General features: G+C 40.4%; 3 protein-coding genes across 5 annotated transcripts in view; 2 read left to right on the top strand and 1 right to left on the bottom strand.

Moving 5' to 3' along the window:
- The window catches only part of LOC127511131 (tripartite motif-containing protein 16-like), a 163,417-nt gene that overhangs the window by 69,155 nt on the left and 73,550 nt on the right, over positions 1–20,712 (bottom strand). The gene's annotated exons all lie outside the window — the stretch shown is intronic.
- Positions 340–9,069, top strand: cct2 (chaperonin containing TCP1, subunit 2 (beta)). Its single transcript, XM_051891759.1, has 16 exons — positions 340–483; positions 1,491–1,565; positions 1,647–1,712; positions 1,785–1,896; positions 2,004–2,080; positions 2,155–2,267; positions 2,340–2,542; positions 2,773–2,873; positions 2,949–3,076; positions 5,285–5,388; positions 5,472–5,591; positions 5,797–5,925; positions 5,998–6,101; positions 7,329–7,428; positions 7,512–7,653; positions 8,890–9,069. The coding sequence occupies exons 1-16, from the start codon at positions 481–483 to the stop codon at positions 8,918–8,920; spliced, it is 1,608 nt and encodes a 535-aa protein (XP_051747719.1). The 5' UTR covers positions 340–480; the 3' UTR covers positions 8,921–9,069.
- On the top strand, positions 9,820–15,998 carry nots (nothepsin). The gene is made up of 9 exons (XM_051891954.1): positions 9,820–9,875; positions 11,230–11,413; positions 11,769–11,886; positions 12,005–12,123; positions 12,258–12,454; positions 13,490–13,612; positions 13,693–13,846; positions 14,028–14,126; positions 15,756–15,998. Exons 1-9 carry the CDS (start codon positions 9,820–9,822, stop codon positions 15,924–15,926), a joined length of 1,221 nt encoding a protein of 406 aa, XP_051747914.1. The 3' UTR covers positions 15,927–15,998.

Here is a 20,712-nt window from a genome sequence, read left to right as displayed (position 1 = left end):
ACTTTTTCTATTGTTTTATTATACAACGATAATCCTGTTTCATAGTTTGATTTCTTTTTTGTAAAAATCATATAACAGTATTTTTGTTTGTGAAATTTTAAAAAGATCGTACACTTTTAGAAATATATGGATGAAAAAAAAATGATTGTCATTTACTTGCGTCGAAATCTCGCGTCGGATTAGGTTTCTTTGACATGTCAAAAGAGACACTTTCGAGCCCAACCTTTAGTGTAATCGTTTGTTTTAGTCGCGTTTTCTCTATTAATTCCAGTCATGAAGCAGGTTCTTTTGCCACTCAGTCCAGCTGAGGGAGCGCGTTCCGGCGGGAAAGTGGGGAACGTCAATGCACACCCTCTATTACTGACGCAGAGACTTTTAAGTTGAAAAGAGTTCGCGCAGGAAGTGGTTGATCTGTCGCGCGCTTCCCTCTTCCGTTCTTCCTGTCTCGTGCGCGTCTCTTCAGCACATCCTAAAATCATCATGGTGAGCTATTATGTGATTAAATCATAATTCAGCGGAGATATAATGAGTGAGAGGTTAGTGTGACACACGGCTAGTGTGCGCGGAGCGATTCCGGAGCGGCGCTCGCGCTTTATTCGCGCTGGAACAGTGAGGGTTTGTGCGCGACATGCGCGTGAACAGGAACAATGAGTTCAGCCGAGCGCGTTATGATATTATAATAGACGTGTTTGTCTCATCAGGTCTCTTTGTTTTATTTGTTGTGTGATGAGCTTATTCGTGTATGTTTCGGTAGTTTGTGTTGCGATGGATGATGTTATATAGCGGATCATCATCAGGGAGTTTCTAGTGTTTTCTGAGGAGGGCGGGGTTACGGCTGCTCATCTGCGACATGATGGTGCAATAAATAATTATTTAAATTATGGTGGCATGATAGCTTGAATATGTAAGTGTTTAATATTAGTATAATAAAGAAATTATCAATAATAAAAATCACAAATACTGGAATGTTAATAAGTACACTAATAGCAAATGTGTGTAATACTATGCTACAAAAGATGAATCGATGCTGGAAAGCTTTCTAATATGTTAATATGACCATAATTTCAATAATAAATCAATATAAAACTATAATGGGGTTTCCAGAATGATCACACTTCATGTTATGAAGAGTTTGTGGTGTTTTCTGAGCCATGTCATCCACATGGCTTTCTTTCTTCAGTCGAAAAGAAATTCAGGAAAACATTCCAGGATTTTTCTCCATATAGTGGACTTCACTGGGGTTCAACGGGTTGAAGGTCCAAATGTCAGTTTCAGTGCAGCTTCAAAGAGCTCTACACGATCCCAGACGAGGAATAAGAGTCTTATCTAGAGAAACCATCGGACATTTCCTAAAAAAAAAAATACTTTTTAACCACAAATGCTCGTCTTGTGATGAGCCACACATTACGTAATCACATTGGAAAGGTCACGCGGATCCCTTCATTGTGATCAGAACATCAGATGACGTGTGTGATCTGTGTTGTTTGCAGGCGTCTCTATCGATGGCCCCCATGAACATCTTCAGGCAAGGAGCCGACGAGGAGAAGGCCGAGACGGCTCGACTGGTGAGTGTGCGACTCGTACAGTGAACATGATTATCAGTCAGTACGCCTGATGGGTAACAAGAGCTCTCTCTGCTCTTTCAGTCCTCGTTCATCGGCGCCATTGCCATCGGAGATCTGGTGAAAAGCACTCTGGGACCCAAGGGAATGGTACGTGTGCCAGCTGCTCCATTACGATCATTACCGGCGAACATTTCTCATTAATAACCTCTGACCTTACAGGACAAGATCCTGATGGGTGGCGGCAGAGACAGTCAGGTGACCGTGACCAATGATGGCGCCACCATCCTGAAGGCCATCGGCGTCGACAACCCCGCCGCCAAAGTGCTAGTGGGTGAGTGTGTTTGTGTGTGTACCTATAAAATATATATATATATATATATATATATATATATATGATTATACGTTCATTAACAAATGCTGATAATTGTGCTCTGACAGACATGTCGAAGGTGCAGGATGATGAGGTGGGCGATGGGACGACCTCCGTGACGGTGCTGGCCGCTGAGCTGCTGCGGGTACGACTGCGACTTTAACCTGCTTTATTTACTGCCGACGGCGTCTTGATGATGTGTGATGATTTATGCCGCAGGAAGCCGAGCTGCTGATCGCCAAGAAGATCCATCCTCAGATCATCATCTCCGGCTGGAGGAAGGCCACTCAGGCGGCCCGTGACGCGCTCCGGGAGGCGGCGGTGGATCATGGGTAAGGATGGCCTGCCGTGTGTGTGTGTGAACAGCAGAGGCGGTGGACGTGAGCGTGTGTGTTTCTCCGCAGGAACGATGAGCAGAAGTTCCAGGTGGATCTGATGAACATCGCGCGCACCACACTGTCCTCCAAGCTGCTGACGCACCACAAGGATCACTTCGCCCGGCTGGCGGTGGAGGCCGTGATGAGACTCAAGGGATCCGGAAACCTGGAGGCCATCCACGTCATCAAGAAGCTGGGCGGCAGCATGACCGACTCCTACCTGGACGAAGGTGTGTGCCTCTCTGACTAATGAAGGAGAACGTGTTGCTGATGTGAAATACATCACAACATCATCATCTCACATCCTCTATTGCATATTCAGCTACTCATTTTTCACTAGCGTTATTTCCTCTCTGACCAAACTGCGTATCTGCTCAGACATACACGGATGCCGTTTGTTAGCAATAGCGTTCATGTGCACACATCTGCGTCAAGTGACCGCTGCTCTTGTTCCTCGCAGGCTTCCTGCTGGACAAGAGGATCGGAGTGAACCAGCCCAAGAGGATCGAGAACGCCAACATCCTCATCGCCAACACCGGCATGGACACGGACAAGATCAAGGTACGGCCTCGTTCACTCGTCGAGCGCTGATGTGGCACCAGTAGCACGAGTAACATGAGCGTGTGCGTCCTGCAGATCTTCGGGTCCAGGGTGCGTGTGGACTCCACGGCGAAGGTGGCCGAGATCGAGATGGCCGAGAAGGAGAAGATGAAGGAGAAGGTGGAGCGCATCCTCAAACACGGCATCAACTGCTTCATCAACAGGTGCCTTGATGCCACATTAAGAGTGTTTTCAGTCATCGACTCGTGTCAGCTGATATCTAGCTGCAGTGCTTTTTGTAAAGTGACATGTATGAGTAATAATTCAGCACTTGTGGCTATTTCATTCGAATGATATAAAATTGTGAATTTAAGTGATCAAACGCAACTGTAACAATGTTCAAGTTCACTGGAAGGAGGCAAATGTTAAACATAACTTTAATCGTAAAATATATAAAAACAACAAAATGAAAGGAGTGGCAGCCATCGACTGTGGCTTATAAGCATTATAAAAACAGTAACGTAAAATGATGTTCTAGGCTCTTGGCCCTGGTTCATACCACAAAGCAGGATGCGGCCGCACTGGCGACAACTACTCACAAGCCGATCTTGGTCAAGCGACACTGTTACTACACAGCGCTGGGAGATCTCGTAAGGAAAGCATTTGAATTCGCCACAGAATTAATAGCATCGCTGCTCAAATTTAGCACAGAATTCTCCGTTATTAACCGTAGATATAAGATCAAACAGCGCTGACATGGAAACCAGGAGAAACATTGTGCCATGAATGAACACGTTATAGAGGGCTTTCAGTCCACAAATGAACAACATTCGCCATGGATTTAATGTAGTAACACTAACTGTAACCATGGACGTTTGGGAGGAATAGTAAAATGCTTTCAAGTACTTTACACATCTTTTTCCAGCACTTCAAAACTCTAATATTATCATAGTTAAATGTGATGACCAAAACATTATTTGTTCATCCTTTATAGGTAACTAAAACTAAACGTTTCAACATGTAGGAAAACTCACACTTATTTCAAAATAAAAAAGACATTAAATTCCCATTGTAACCAGTGGGTGTCTGCCATTTCCACTCCCTAATATATAATTTCAATCGTTTTGCTTTTGAATTATTATTTAGACATTATGAATGATAATGCTGCCCTCAAGTGTTCATCTGGAGCCTTGCAAACTTAAAATAAAACTGCACATTGTAATTTCTGTAAGTTAAGTATTTATTACCAAGGCATTTGTCAGTAATACGGTTTAAAAAAGGGGCAAGTGTGAATAACTGCACTGCAGATCGATCTAAGGTGTCTCCCTAAATTTTCTGCTTGTCCTCCTAAAATTTTCAGTAAGGGGCTACAGTGCTCCTAGTAAAAAAAGTTAGTCTGGAGCCCTGATTACATTAGTTCACTCACGAACACGATTCCCATTGGCTTTGGAAGTGAAGATGACAACTCCCATGATTCCATGCTCATTAACGGCATCATCAAGCTACACATTCATTGTTTTGAATAAGCAACCTCTAGCAGCTAAACTTACATATTGCGCCTTTAATCCGCAACTGCTAAAAATTCTGTTCTATATAGTATGAATGTGTGTAGTATGAATGTAATCTGGACGTACTACATCCATCATGTTGTCATTGTCATGTGACCTACCAGTATCAGTTGCTGTTGGATTCACAAATTAATTCCAACATAGAAATAAATTAATTTTGTATTTTACTGCATTTTCAGCTGAAATTCTTCATTACCGCAATGTGTCCAGGTATATCCGAATGTTGTGTTCCTAATTTCCTTTGCCTCATCATTTTGTAAATATGTCAGGCTTCAATAAAATAATAAAAACATTTGGTTGTAAATGTTGGCAGGTGTTGCGGTAATGAGAAAAATCAGTCAAAATCAAATAATGTCAATTTAAAAATATATATATTTCAGTCTCAAGTAAGTGTGCATAGCTGTTTTTTTTTTTTTTTTTTTTTATTATGTGAAAATGTATTAGCTTTCTTAATGGTACTGACATTTATAGACTGTTGCAGTAATGAGATTAAGGACTTGTTTAGGAAAATATGTTCAAAAAGGTGTCAAATTGTCAGTAAATCTTATAAAATGAATGATCACAAACACTTCAGACCTTGCTCTTAATGTCTAAAAAGTAAATTTGTTGATGCAAACATTTTAAAATTTTCTCTTTTTGAAATCTTTGTAACTAAGATTTCATGAGAATCACCCACATTCTGTTTTTTGCCTAATATATAGAAGCTGAAGTATGTGATTTCGGAAGCAGCCACTGTGTTTATGAATGGATCATTGAATCGTTTACTCAACCGATTCATTCAGAACAGCTGATTAATTCAGGAACAAACCCGAGTGTGTTTGTGTTTGTCTGACATGAGAGCATTGTGGTGTTGTTGATCCTCAGGCAGCTGATCTATAACTACCCTGAGCAGCTGTTTGCTGGCGCTGGCGTGATGGCCATTGAGCACGCTGATTTCGCAGGAGTGGAGCGCTTGGCCCTCGTCACAGGTACACAAATGCACTGCTGTGATAACTGTATCCCAGTGTGACTCATTGGGCTGGTTTGAGCTGTTTGTTTGTTGAATGTGCAGGCGGTGAGATCGCGTCTACCTTTGACCATCCTGAGCTGGTGAAGCTCGGCCACTGTAAGCTGATAGAGGAAGTGATGATTGGAGAAGACATGCTCATTCACTTCTCAGGAGTGGACATGGGTATGTGCTGGGCAAGCACATCTAATTGCAGTTTCTCGGATTGAAATTACAATACTCCGTAGTCTAAATTGCTTTATTTATAAATGTTAAACCGTCAAGCTTTTATTTTGGTGAAAAACCACAGGAAGCCCTTAAGTCTTCTTGTTTGTTGACAATAAGCTGCTCTGAGATGCTGAAAACACCTCTGATGTGTTCCCATGCACAGGTGAAGCTTGCACCATCGTCCTGCGCGGGGCGACGCAGCAGATCCTGGATGAGGCCGAGCGCTCGCTGCACGACGCTCTGTGTGTGCTGGCGCAGACCGTTAAAGAGACACGCACCGTATACGGCGGAGGTCAGTACGTCAGCGGCTCTCTGACCAATGTTTGCTGAGACTCACACTCACGCCTGTGTGTTTGTGTTTCAGGGTGCTCTGAGATGCTGATGGCTAAAGTGGTGACAGATCTGGCCAACCGGACGCCAGGCAAAGAGGCCGTGGCCATGGAGTCCTTCGCTAAAGCCCTGAGGATGGTGCGTCACGTCATAGCTCACATCTGGCTGTTTAGAGAGGATCAGTGCAATGATGTAAATTAAAGGGATAGTTCACCCAAAAATGATCCCATGATTTACTCACCTTCAAGCCACCCTAGATGTGTGTGACTTTTTTTCTTTCAGTCAAACACAATCTGAGTTTTATTAAAAAAAAAAGAGAGAAAAAAAAAGCCTGAACTCGACTCTCGTGAATGCATGGACATATGTTACCGGAAGCTGGTCTATAAAGTTATAAACGGACATTTTTCTTATAAAAATGCTTTGCTTTGCTTCAGAAGGCCTTTATTAACCCCCTGGAGTCATATGGATTACTTTTTATGATGGATGGATGCTCTTTTTGTGCTTCAAAATCACAGTTACTATTTGCCCCCATTATAAAGCTTGGAAGATCCAGGATATTTGTTAATATAACTCTGAAAGAAGACATATACACATAGGATGGCTTGAGGGTGGGTAAACTAGGTGATAATTTTCATTATTGGGTGAACTAACCCTTTAACTTCTCCATTAGGAGGCTATGTTTCTCCACTTAAATTGGTTTCCAGGTGTATTTTTACCTTTACAAGTTTTACCTTTATAATGTTTCCTTATCTTTTTAAATGTATGCATCATATATTTAGGTATTTACAGTGCAATTACAATCACATAATGCATAAATCATTGGAAAAATATTAAGTAAAACCACCAGAAGGTGTGTTAATTGAAGTGTCTTAATTAGTGAGTCATTGAATGATTCACTTAACCGACTTGTTCTCAAACACAGATTCATTCAGGAAAGAAGCAGCTCTTTTAATGAGTGACTTGTTGAATCATTCACTCGACTGATTTGCTCAAAAATGTGGATTCATTCAGAAACTAAACACCAGTGTGTTGCTCGGAGATGTGCAACAGTTCCATTTTTTTTTTTTTTCTTGGCAAAAAGAGCAAAAACTGATAATATTTTCTAAACTTCAGTCACTTGATATTAACGTCTTGTTTATTGAACTGCTTGCAATTGTGCTGATATTGGGGAAAAACAGCACGCTTAACTATATCATATGATGTGAATGTGTATAAATGTGTGTGTTTTTTTTTTTTTTTTTTTTTGCCCCTGCATCTGGAGTATTGAGGGCATTTTAGTTAATTTTGGTGTCAATTCAGCATCTGTTAATTTCTGAACCTGGATCAATGCCTCTTTTAAAACCTTAAGGCTGTTTGTTGTTGCAGCTGCCCACCATCATCGCCGATAACGCAGGATATGACAGTGCAGAGCTGGTGTCCCAGCTGAGAGCCGCCCACCAGGACAAGAAGATCACTTTTGGCCTGGGTAAGTCTCTCACACACACACCCACCTAATGTCAGAGTAGCCCCGAGTCCCTGCTCTGACCTTTGACCCATGCTGTTTGACAGACATGACCCAGGGCTGCGTGGGAGACATGGCGGCGCTGGGCATCACCGAGAGCTTCCAGGTGAAGAGACAGGTGCTGCTGAGCGCCGCTGAGGCTGCCGAGATGATCCTGCGCGTGGACAACATCATCAAAGCTGCTCCCAGGTAATGGCTCAGACACGTGTCCTTCACGGCTCACAGATGTCTCGCCTGAGCTTCATGTGCCAGATCCCAGCACAGTTCGAGACATTGACAAGTCAAGTCCGCTTTATTTCTACAGTGATTTATACAATACAGGTTGTTTCAAAGCAGCTTCACAGTAATAAACAGGACAATAACAGAATCATTAGCTGTTTCCATACATAATTTTGTGATATTGCATAAAAACACTCAATGGAAACATTCTAAAAATGCACATAAAACACAATTGAGGTGCATAATTAAAAAAAAAAAATCTGATTAGACATGCACACAAACTACGATAAACACATTTACAGAAGAAATCTCTCGATGGCTAACACACCTCGTGCGACTTTGCCTCAACAGTGGATGTGATTGGATAACTGGACTAACCAGCTGACCAGTCATATCGCAGCGACTCGCTGTGGGTTTGGTTGTTCTGAGCGAAAGTCTGTAAACACTCAAGCATCTGAACGCTGGAGAACATGACAGTGTTTATTGTGCTTCAACTGAGCACTCTGAGGTGCAAGTCATTTATGATGGAGGAAAAAAAGAGCCACAGTTTTTCCCTCAATTTCAGCAACTTCCATTTTTATTAAAGATATTTTGTCCCAAATTCCCAGGAAGTGATCATTTTGTTCTCTTGAGCACATGGAAAGGAAATGTTTTATGCCATATTCCAGTTTTGCTCACAACTTTGGATGGAAATCTAGATAAATGATGCAAACTAAATCAAGTTCAAATTCTGCTGAAAAGCAGCTCTATAAAGCTCTGTAAATTCCCTAATATATGGAAAAGTCTCATGAAAAACAAAAACTTCAAATTGTGACTGAATTACACAAAGCAAATAAAGAGTGATTTATAATCACTGAAGGTGTCGGTCAGTTCAGTGTGGTACACTTAATAGGAGTAGAATATTTACATTCTTCCCTACAAAAATGTTTTTGCACATTACTGTTAAGTAAATTTTATCTGCATCGCAATTCAAGCTCACTGCTCTCAAATGTTAGTCTGGAGCCCTGAATAGTGTCGTTATTGAGCTGGAGTCAGTTCATTGTTGATTCAGATCAGTTCAGGAACACTGTGGACAGATGTGGTTTGGCTTCAGCAGACGTCTCAGTTTCATCTCAGTGCTGTCTATGAGAATCAGCCGAGAGGTTGTTGAGGGTTTCTTGCATGTTTTTAACGTGTGTGTGTGTGTGTGTGTGTGCTGTGTTTCAGGAAGCGTGTCCCGGATCATCACCCCTGCTGAGCGCGCACTGCTAGCGGCCCGTGTATTTATTGACAGGAAGCTGATTCTCTTTCTTTTGTAGTTTCTTGTGCAGTTGCACTTGTCAAGCATGTGTGAATGTCAGCACTGACCTTTTTGTTTACTTAATAAAACTGTCATGAACAAACAAAGCCTGTTGTGTTTGATTCTCTTGCCATGTCAGCTTTATTTCTACAGCGCTTTATTACAGTACAGATTGTTTCAAAGCAGCTTCTCAGTGATAAACAGGAAAATAACTGAATCGGTGATGCACACTTCATCAAATATGAGACTAATTCATATTCTGGTGTAAAGCAGCTCTACTGTAGACAAGAGTGTCAATTCAGTTCACAAGATCCTGATTGCATATACACCTTTGTTCAGACTCATTGTTCCATTTCTGTTTGTCAAAAGTCTGTGAAACTGTCCAGTGTATGTCTCAGTTGTTGAATATTTTCATGTCCGTACACATTTACTCAAGAAGTTTGCTTGGGAGGGAAAATCAGTTGAAAATGAGTTTTATTTATTTTTGCTGACTATATCTTGTTAAAATTAGTGTATTATTGTAAAGGTGGTCTTTCTTTGAACGTGTCCTAAGCGCAAACAAAATTCTGAATTCCTGTTTGGAGTTTTGGGGAAATATTAAACAGGAACAGGAAATATGCTACAGGAATAATGTTCATAGTTTAAAGAAATGAGTCTTTGTTTTAGAAAACCACTGTAATATTAGCTGTTTTACTTGTGTACACGTCCTAAGATCTCATTTCTTCACCTCTGGTCTGTTTGCTGAGTGTTAAATCAACACATGAAAGGGTCGTAGTGACCTTAAATCTGTCTGAAATCTACATTCAAACATCAGCTGGAGTCACTGAGGCTCTGAATGAGCGCTTTATCCTGTCAGCATGAGGACGAGTCTGATCCTGCTGGGATTTCTGGGCTTTGTTCAGAGTCTGGTAAGGTAAGAATATGCTACTTTGGTTTGTCTCTTTTGTGATTGAAAATTGGCTCACCTGCTGATTACTAAACACTTAAATAAATGCCCATAAATTATCTATTTCTGTGTTTTAGCCATGGTTTTAACAGTAAAACCATAGTAACTACAAAAACAACCATGGTTTTTACAATATTGTTTGCGGTAAAATCATAGTAACTACAAAATAACCATTGTTTAACTGAATTCTGTAATAAAACCATAGTAGCTACACAATTAACCGTGGTTTAACTGAACTACGCAATTAATCATGGTTTCACTACAGTTAAACTATGGTTTCGTTGTAAAACTCAAGAAACAAAACTAAATATAGCTGTGAGCATCAATTAATGGGGTTCAAACATTTTAAAAACTTAATGCCAACTATGGTGTTAAGGTCTAGGCCAACCCGAAATGACACAATAAAATATCCATGATGGAGAATATGCTGGTACGAATTTCGTGTGCATGTGAAAAACGCAAAGGCGCCCCCCGGTGGCTGATTTCTTTTGAATTTCGCACAGGTCTCTAGGGCCGTGAGTCAAACAGGCCCCAGCGAGTTTAGTTCCGATCGCCCTCCGTTAACCTTGTCTAATAGGTGCTCAAACTTCATTGGCCGATGGCGGACATGTTTTTCGAGATACATCAATGTCCTCATAGACAGCCATGGCACCTTGGACAAAGACATTGCATGCAAATTTTCAAGTCGATCGGACTGACAGTGAAAGTGTTATAGCTGTTTTCAGGTTTTTTGCTGTTATAGCGCCACCAAGTGGCCAGTTTCAGTGTCCTTTTTCACGTGACAACAGAATGAGCTCTTACATAGGTGTGCTGAGTTACACCCATTTTACTAAAAGTGGCTCCACCCACTTTGAATGTTTTGATGCCCCTTAGAGACCGTGAATCTGAATTTCAGCTTTTTTTTGGATAATATTGACAATCAGACTCCAGAGAATCTCACTGCGCTGGTTTGGTTCTGCTCGGGCAAAAAACCTTGGACTAGTTTGCAAAAAATCCAAAATATGCGCTTGAACCCCTAAATATGGTTTTACTATAATATGTGTACTGATTCATGCTGTGGGAGAAACAATTACGCATGATTTAATAAAGAAAACTTTTTGTTTCCCAAATTAAAAAGGCTTTTATTGTCACTCTTACGAAATAAAAGAAATTATGAAACTAACACGGCTATGAAAGAAAACAATGAGACAACCATCAGTTATACAGTTTAGAGTCATTAGACACAAATATTGGGCCACAAAATGACCAATCGGACTACAATATACTTTTGAGAGAATATACAGGGAGGATTTTAGCATAATGACGTATCTTTCTGTTTCAGGGTCCCGTTAAGTCGCTTGCCCTCGGTGCGCAGTCGACTTCGAGCCGCTGAGCAGCTGGATGAGTTCTTGCGCGAGCACCAACCGGACGTCTTCTCTCGGCGTTACGCCCAGTGTTACCCTCCCGCACAACACTACCTCAATACGGGCGGCAAAGCCAAAGAGAGACTCTACAACTTCATGGACGTGAGCCGTGCTCTGTGTTCATCTGCTGTTACACACTCTCTTATATGTGCTCTAAACTTACCTGAGAATCAGTCTGAAACAGGTGCCTTGTTTGGGCAGGTTTTAGACAAATGTAATCATGTTTAAGGATGTAATTATGTCTTTGGAAAGGTTACAGGGCTTGATGGTAATGGGGTGGACATTTTTGTTTAATAATGCCTGTACTGAAAGTCAGGAAAGATGGTTCTTAGAAAGGCAATTTAGTGCTGTTATTTCTACAAAATATTACAAATATATACAAATTAATTTCTTTTAAAAAGGCCAAAGATTAAGACTGAAACAGACATTAAATGAGGTGTGTTTGTGTGTTGTGAAGGCACAGTTCTTCGGTCAGATCAGTCTGGGTAAACCGGAGCAGAACTTCACGGTGGTGTTTGACACGGGATCCTCTGACCTCTGGGTCCCGTCGTCCTACTGCGTGAGCCAAGCGTGTGGTAACTAACACACATTCATCCAGTGTTCATGTGAAAGCTGCCATACAGTCTGAATGCTGATGAAGTGACGTGGATGTTGTTTGTGCTGTTGGGTCGTTGTGTTCTTCTCTTGGCACAGCGATGCACCACAAGTTCAAGGCCTTTGAATCGAGCACGTACACACATGACGGACGAGTCTTTGGCATCCATTATGGCTCTGGTCACCTGCTGGGAGTGATGGCCAGAGAAGAACTAAAGGTATCTGTTCACCATCAGCCATAATAAGGCTTTTTTGAGATGTTCTGTTGGTCTTCATGATGTTGGGCCACATGTGGATTACATTTTATTATTTTATTTTATTAAAATAATTTGCTTTTTTGGTTTGGCTTCAGGTGGGCTCTGTGACGGTTCAGAATCAGGTGTTTGGCGAGGCTGTATATGAGCCCGGTTTTTCTTTCGTCCTGGCTCAGTTTGACGGGGTTCTGGGTCTGGGTTTCCCTCAGCTGGCAGAGGAGCTGGGCTCTCCTGTGTTTGACAGTATGGTAGCACAAGGCATTCTGGATGAGCCCGTCTTCTCTTTCTATCTCAAGTAAGAAATCACCACAGCATCACTTACAGATCTACACTTTGATCCTTTTCATTGCTAATGCTGCGACATTGGAAAGATGAAATCTCTGTATAAGAATAGAGAACTGGACAAGAGTATAACAGTGAATTTTGTGCAAATCCAGCGTTGAATTGACCCTCGTTTGTGAAGCAGTCCGGCGTAAAATGATGACATATAAAGGCGCACATCAACCCGATCATCAGGTTTTGTTCATGTCAGCTCCAGTGCTGCTGTCATTACAGCAAAAGAGAGACTGAGGCCCTGTTTCCACCTGGTATTAAGATGCGTTTTAGTCAATCGAATCACAAGTGGATGAGGGAGACACATTCTCATGTTTTAATCCGTCTCTTTCTGTCCTGATTTCTTTGAGGGGAGGGTCTATGGGTGGGTAAACGTCTGGGCCTTTTCAGATCTTTCAATCTAATGGACGAAATAAGCTTGCGCAATTTATATACGAACGCGCCTGGAGATGATAGAAAACATAGAGAACATCAGCTTTCATTTTTGTTCTGACACACACTGAACACTATGATTGTGTGTTAGAAATCAGGAATGGTGAGAGAACATTGTGATTGGTGCATTTTTCATCTTCAAACCAGCCGACAAGGTTTAAATCCCATCTGGCTACCACACTTACCATAATGGTTGCGCATTAGGTCAGTAGGTGGTCTTTTAGTGGCTGTTCGAACACATTTGACCACATGAGCGTCTACGCTACGAAAGCAATCCTGGAAGTGGTCGAAAGTGAACAAGCTCAGAATGTTTTACACCCCATTAACACCTGTATTTAGCATCATCCACATGTGATCTGATCGACCAAACAATCTTAATACCAGGTGGAAACAGGGCCTGAGACATTCTCACATTCATGTTCAATTATCAGTTCAACTTTTCACTCAAATGTTTGTGCTGATAATATCATTTGTACTAAAAAAAAGATTACATGGGAAAATTGCAAAATTGAAGTACTTTTACTGGGGGTGTGAGACTTGGAGTATGTGTTCAACACTATTACAGGAACAACGGCTCAGAATTTGGAGGGGAGCTGCTTTTTGGGGGCGTGGATGAAACACGCTTCGTTTCTCCCATCAGCTGGGTTCCAGTCACTCAGAAGGGCTACTGGCAGATCAGATTAGATGCGTGAGTGAGTTCACTTCCATTAAAAACACTCATTTCACAAAGACAACAGAGACCAGTGTGTTGTGTGTGTTTGTGTCTAGTGTGAAGGTTCAGGGAGCTCTGAGTTTCTGCTATCGTAGTCCTCAAGGCTGTCAAGCTATAGTGGACACGGGAACCTCTCTGATTGGCGGCCCAGCCAGAGACGTCCTGCTCCTCCAGCAGTTTATCGGAGCAACACCCACCGCGGTTGGAGAGGCGAGTATAACACCCGGTCTGATGTAACGACCTATAGATGGCTGGGCAGTAGTTCGCACTGGTTCGGCTCCGTAAAAGAGTCAAGGCCATGAGTTTTGATTTGATTATCCAGTGATCAGGTGACTTCACTGATGTGATGAACGTCTTCAGTAAACGAAGTTTATTTGTTTGTGGGGTTTAGTATCTGTTAGACTGTGTCAGGATCAGCAGTCTTCCTGTAGTGTCCTTCCTGATCAACGATGTGGAGTTTTCCCTCACTGGAGAGCAGTATGTCAGGAGGGTGAGTACAACGCCAACACAAACTCATTTATTCTGCTGCATGAGATTTACTTTGGACTTTGACTAATGGACTTAATAATACTGTATTTCATTAGTGTTCTTCTTTTGCTCTTGGGTCTATGGCAGCCCAAAGAACAGTGTATAAGAAAGTTATGAAATTTGAAGGCCGCATTTGAAGTGTGATTGTTTCAGAGCGGCATGACGAAAGCCGTCCCAATTCAAAGGCTACACCCTCTGAAGGCTGCATTCGAAGGTCGATTGAAAGTGAATTCAAATGCGCCCTCCGTTTCTCAGGCAAATGAAGGGTACAACAGATGGACCCTTCGCGATCTAGCCTATACCAGAATTCATTGTGTGCCGGTGAAGACAGGGTTTTTATTCAAAGTAATTGCAAAAAGAAAAAAAGAAAAAGAAAGAGCAGGGAAAGAAAGGACTCACGGTTTTCTCTTCTTGAGAGAATGGTTGAGAAATAAAATGTATGTAAGTTAAAATTGGTAAATGAATCAATTTTCCTAAATATTAAACATCACTTATTTGTAAATAAAACAAAAAAAGTAATTTCTGTTCACTGTTTATCAGTTAAAAATGAAACGAAGTTGCTCTATACATTATTTATTTTTGTAATGATATAAAGGTGACATTACACAGTTTAACCAAACATGTTTGACCTGGTTATAGTCCGGTCTCCCTGTCGTCGCTGGCGTTGAAGCATGACAAAATCCAATAAAAACAGAAATAAACTTTTCTGCCTCCATTTGTCTTTTTAAAATCCCCTCACAAACGTCAGCTGTCACACAGGTAACGACGCTCGGTTCAGTGTTGCCAAGTCTGGAACTGAACTACTTTTACACCGTTGCTGTGGGTTGTTTTTAGCCTATAGTCTGCGAGTTGAAGTTGTCTTTACTTTAGCGATATTTCCCTCCGTGTTTGGGCTAGTTTTGTCTGTGATTCCACTACTTTGGATTAGCAATTGGGAGGGTTTTGTTGTGCAGACCTGGCAACCTGGACTTCAAAGTCCGCAGCCTTCACGTTGGGATGGACCTAATAGTTATTTCCATCACCCTGTTTTTATGCACATTTTGAAGTATCGCATCAGAAACAAGTGATGGAAACACCAAATTTCAAATAAAAATCCCTAAATTCGCAAAAAGTTTTTACGCTCGTTTGAGGTGGTTTTTGACTTGCAAAAAAGAGTTAATGCGAATAATGGGAGATGGAAACGCATTTGCCGAATAAATTCTGACGTAGCGAACATTAAACCCATGTGACTAATCGTAATTTGCCGTTTCCACGGATGGTGTTGTAACAGAAAACTTTGTTTGACTCTGTTATGAATTATGGCTTGCCATGGGTAGGGTCATGCGCACTTTTGTACTGGAGTTTGTTTTCTTATTCATAAGTGTTTAAGCGAACCCTTTACTTTATTTGGTCACAGTGTTTTATTTATGTTGGTTACTAGGTTAACAATACCACTGTCATCCGCTCGAAACCCACCTAATTCGCATTTGTCTTTTTTCTTTTTTTGCGAACTTTTGGATGGAAATCTGGCAACCTCAAACATGAATGGTAGTGGAGGATTGTTACCAGTGCAAGATAATGCAAATGTCTGCTGAACTGGTTTTCTCCGCAGGAGACGCTGAACAATAAGGAGATCTGCTTCAGTGGCTTTCAGTCCATAGACATCCCTTCTCCAGCTGGACCCGTCTGGATTCTGGGGGACGTTTTCCTCTCACAGTTTTACAGCATCTATGACAGAGGTCATAATCGGGTGGGATTGGCTCATCTTGCAGGAAAGTCGTAAGGATCATTGTATAGATCACATGGGTGGCTTATCTCCGATCATGCTGGTAGACGCAGAAGAAGCTAATGAGAGTGTTTGACATCCTCTATTAAAACATTAAACTTCATCCTTTACTCTCTGTCTGCTGGGCCATTAGATACCTGCACCTGACATTAGACATCATGATTTTCATTGGGTTTTGGCAACGTAACAACACAGATTTTACAGAGATTTTCATGTATGACAACAATCTCACAAAAATCTACTAACAACTATCATGAACAAATCAAATACGTTTTGTTAAATTATTCTTAAAAATATCAGCAAATAAGCATGCGCAATTGATCTATATGAAAAATGAGGAAGAACATTTTAAAGGTCTAATAATGTTTTCATTATGTTTAGAAGCTCTGCAGTCTCTGAACAAACGACACATCAGTTTAACACTCAAAGAATTATGGCATAGTTACTTTTTTGTCCATCCTTCTTTGAATTTTCTGTCTACATCATTGTCTTCTGTGCGTTCATGATCAGACTTATTTGCACATGCATTTCATTTGAGGAAGACATGAAATATGAAATATGTCCATAAAAACTTGAAACATGCTTGCTCCAGTCTGGATATGAACTGTGATCCGCGTTGACACTGTTGTTAAACTCATCGCAGCGTTTCACACAGAAACTGCTCATTTTTTATTGAATGTTATGTGAACAAACCAGATAATACAAGTATAATCCAAAAAAATGAACAATTAAGTACATTATTTTAAAATATGCCCTCATGCATTGTTGAAGGATGGAAGACAAAATATAAATAAATAAATATGTAAATACAATTATACAAAATTAAATATAAAAAGGTGATGAATCAAAAAAACGCTACATTCAGAAGTTCGCCATACAATTTTGACACTTTTTATTGTTAATTGTTTTTAGTGTCATAACTAGTTAACAAGTCATGAAGACAATTGTTAAATGTGGGTATTGTTAAGCAAAACCTAAATTCATTGATAAGGGGACATTTGAAAAAAAAGATGATCATTTGACTGTTTTTACAGAAATTATGATTCAAATGAACATTACCAAATTTAGATGTGATCTCATTAGTGGAGTATATTTTATGTAAATTTAAGTTTATTTCTCTGACGTTGTTGGTGATACAACATTTATATGGTAAGAACCATGCTTTTTTCCAGTAAAGCTTTTTTTTCTGAGTGCATGAAGCAAGTTCAGGACACAAGGCTTCAGTGTTTGCTTGGAAGAATTACGAAGCCAGTTTAACCAGGCACTGTTGAGAAAATGAATGTGGCACAAATTGGTGACATAATTGAGAGACGTGAATATTTATGCAGAATTGTTGCTGTCACCAGCTTTTTAGGGAAGCAAAGAATTTCTTTTCGAGGACAAGAAGAAGCAGAGTCCAGTGGAAATCAGGGGAACTTTTTGGAGTTGATGAAACTCCTGGAGAAATTTGACACCTCAAACCACCCTCAGATGCTACCTCCCTCTGTCCTGCCTCACAAAATGAGATGATAACTGCTTGTATAGTCGAAGAGCTGAAAAAATCAAAAATGTTCGCTGACGAAGCAAGGGATGACCACGTCGAGCAGCTCGCTGTATGTGTGCGGTAGAAGAGCACTTCACCGAACTGTCCAACATCACCAGCTTCAATGCTGACTCGACGATCACTGAGGCAGTCGAACCTGTGCTTACATTGAAAGGTTTGAATGATCTCCTCTGTGTGGCTCAAACCTATGATGGGGCTTCAGTAATGAAAGGTGCAGTTGGAGGAGTTTCCGTGAGAAGCACCCCGAAGCAGTTTATGTACATTGTTATACCCATGAACTGAATTTGGTACTTTGTCACACTTGTAGTGCTGTGCCAGAGGCAGACAAGTTTTTTACAAACATTAGGGAATGTGTATTCTTTCTTTAGTGTTTCAGTAGTCAATCATCAAGGATTTCATGACACACAGACACAACTGGGTTTAGGGAACAGTGCATTTGTCCAGCTCTGTAAAACTAGATGGGGATGCCAGCTCAACTCGGTCCAAACTGTGCTTGAAAATCTGACTGCTTTAAGTTGCCACGTCCATTTCAGTTGCACTGTTGTCAAAATAATAAGACGAGACTAAGTTTCTTAAACATGCATGAATTTAAAGACTATGTTATGTTATGTCCATAAATTTCATATCATAATCCATATACTTTCACCAGAATAAACTGCAGTCTCCTTTCAATGTATTTAGGAGAACTGCAACCCCTGCTGAATGGTTTGTGCCATGACAGAAAAATGCAGAATCGCCCAATTGAGATTTCCAGAACTTTGAGTCAGTACCACAAGAAAGTGTTTCTTGAAAGAAATATATTATATATAATTTCCCAAAATTAAGAAAACCAGATTACCAGATCCCGGGTGTCTTCCTGTTGAACTTTCTCCTCCATCCCGTGCAGGCTCAGCCCCCATCTTCATCCATGGTTCTTCGCCTCCAACATCTGAAGTTTCAGTTGTTTGTTTTCTTCTTTCAAGTATATGTCGTTCTTTTCCAGAGCAGCAATCCTCTCAATATCAGTCCGGACCTTAAATTCATTGTAAAAGACTCTGTGAATGTGATTGTATTGAAGGCCGAACTGAAGTCCACAAATAAGATCCTTGCCTAAGTCCCAGGTCTGTTGAGATGTGGAGGATATCACGCAGTCCCATGTTGACTGGATCATCCACAGACCTGTTTGCTATATATAAACAATTCAGATGCAAAATCCTCTAGGTGTCATCTGAAATTTTCTTCTAAAATGAGCATTTTTATCAAGCTCGGTATGTTTAGATTCAGTAATTTGACTTTGATGTAAATTAATAGGTCATTTTCATATCCATTAAACTGAAATAACTGAACATAAACATACAAGCTTGATAAAAATGCTCATTTTAGAAGAAAATTTCAGACGGCACTTAGAGTTTTTTTGCTTTTGTCTTCATATATATCTATATATAATAGAGCAAATATGGTGTCGCACTTCTGCTGTCGTTTTGGTCTTTAATGGTAAAGCCTCAACCCATTTTGAAAAGTAGTCTGTATATACTGGAAAACAGTAGTAGTCAGAATCTACTGGAAGCCATCCACAGTTTTTGGGAGAGGTCCTGTCAGTTCAATGCCAGTGTGCTCCCAGACAGCAGAAACATATCAAGGTAAAACCAATATATTTACTCTTACATTTTCAGTTTTTCTTTATTAATAGCTTTTGTATAACATCAAGATACCACTGCAAAGATTTACCTTCATACACTCTAATGGCTGTGCAGCAACCAAAGATTTTCCAACCTTCTGGCATTCATTGCATTACAAGGCCTTTACTACTAGCTGTTACATTGATACAGCTACACAACAAGTTTAAAACGCAAAAATAACTCAAACACATACCCAGTTGTCAATATCAATACACAAGCCAAGCCAGTAAAACCTGGAGCTTATTGCAGTGCGTTTTCAGGATGCATGACTGCCCCCAATTGGTGAGGGGTGAAACTCCTTGAAGAGCTTTCTTGCATCTCGTTTGGACTTAATGGATCTGCAACAATTGAATGAATCTTCCAAGCTCACAAATAATAATAATAATTTAATAATTCCTTACATTTATATAGCGCTTTTCTGGGTACTCAAAGCGCTTTATTAATGCTGGATTATTATGGTGTCTACTAACTATGTGGCTAATTCATCGGCAAACTGTTTTAAGTGATGTATTTTAGAATGTTTCTACTGGAATACAGATTAATTTTGTAACAAATATTTATATTGTTTTTGGAAGTCGCATCTCTGTTTTTTAATCCAAAATCGTATTATTGTGACCATTTTGTGTACACTTATTTGGTATTATTACTTCTTTTTCCTGGGTGGTAATATCCCCTGGGTAGCGTAGTTTGATTCTTTTCATTTGTCTTGTGCAGATTTTTGCAAAGTGGTTTCTTTTGTTGCATGCTGGGCACTTTTTCATGTTGGTAACCACATCTTGAATATTTCATGTTTGCTTTGTGGCAACTATGCATTGTATGTTGTTTACTCTGTTCATCTTGCACTGTTTTGCCGCCTCTTTTCTTTGTGCATTTGACACTGCTTATCTTGTTCATTTCTATTTCATCGACTGGCATTTTCATCTGATTTGACGTTATCTTGTTGGTCCGGCAGATGTCGATTGCTTTTTTCCAATGTGAGGTCTGCCTCACGCAACAATCTTGCACGAATGTTGACGTCTCTTATCTCGCATGTGATTCTATCCCTGACAAGTGAATCAGTCAGATTTTAATTTCATTTTTAGTTTCTCAGTTTTGTTCACTTTTCGCTCTGTGAACTGGAATGTGTTGAACACTGTAATGGCTTCTTCACCCATAATATGAAGAAATGTAGCACACTGATGAATGTAGTCTCTGATTTCTCTGCCACGCCACTAGCAATGAGGTACAATTTGAATTTCTGAAGCCATACCTTCCAGTTCTCCGCCAAGTTGCTTTATGTATTTTATATATTTTGTAGGTGAAGAATGAGATGACACGGACATGAGATGACTGCAACAGCAGGATCGACTCTCAGTGACGTCACACAGGTATGAGTAGTACAATCATACAAAATACATGACAATTTAAGTCTGAACTGAACAGTTTGACTCACATTTCAGCACAAATTCTGTCACTACGTAATGCAGGCTTTGCAAAGAGGTTGTTATTAAGCATGGAGTAGTCAAAAAAATAATATAACAGCTGAACATTCATTATAAGCTCCAAATAAAAAGTAAAATGACTCTAAGAAATGTGCATTTGA

This window comes from Ctenopharyngodon idella, chromosome 4 (genome assembly GCF_019924925.1).
Source record: "Ctenopharyngodon idella isolate HZGC_01 chromosome 4, HZGC01, whole genome shotgun sequence".
Lineage (NCBI taxonomy): Eukaryota > Metazoa > Chordata > Actinopteri > Cypriniformes > Xenocyprididae > Ctenopharyngodon > Ctenopharyngodon idella.
The sequence above is the reverse complement of the archived record's forward strand: the minus strand, read 5'-3'. Positions and strand labels throughout refer to the sequence as shown.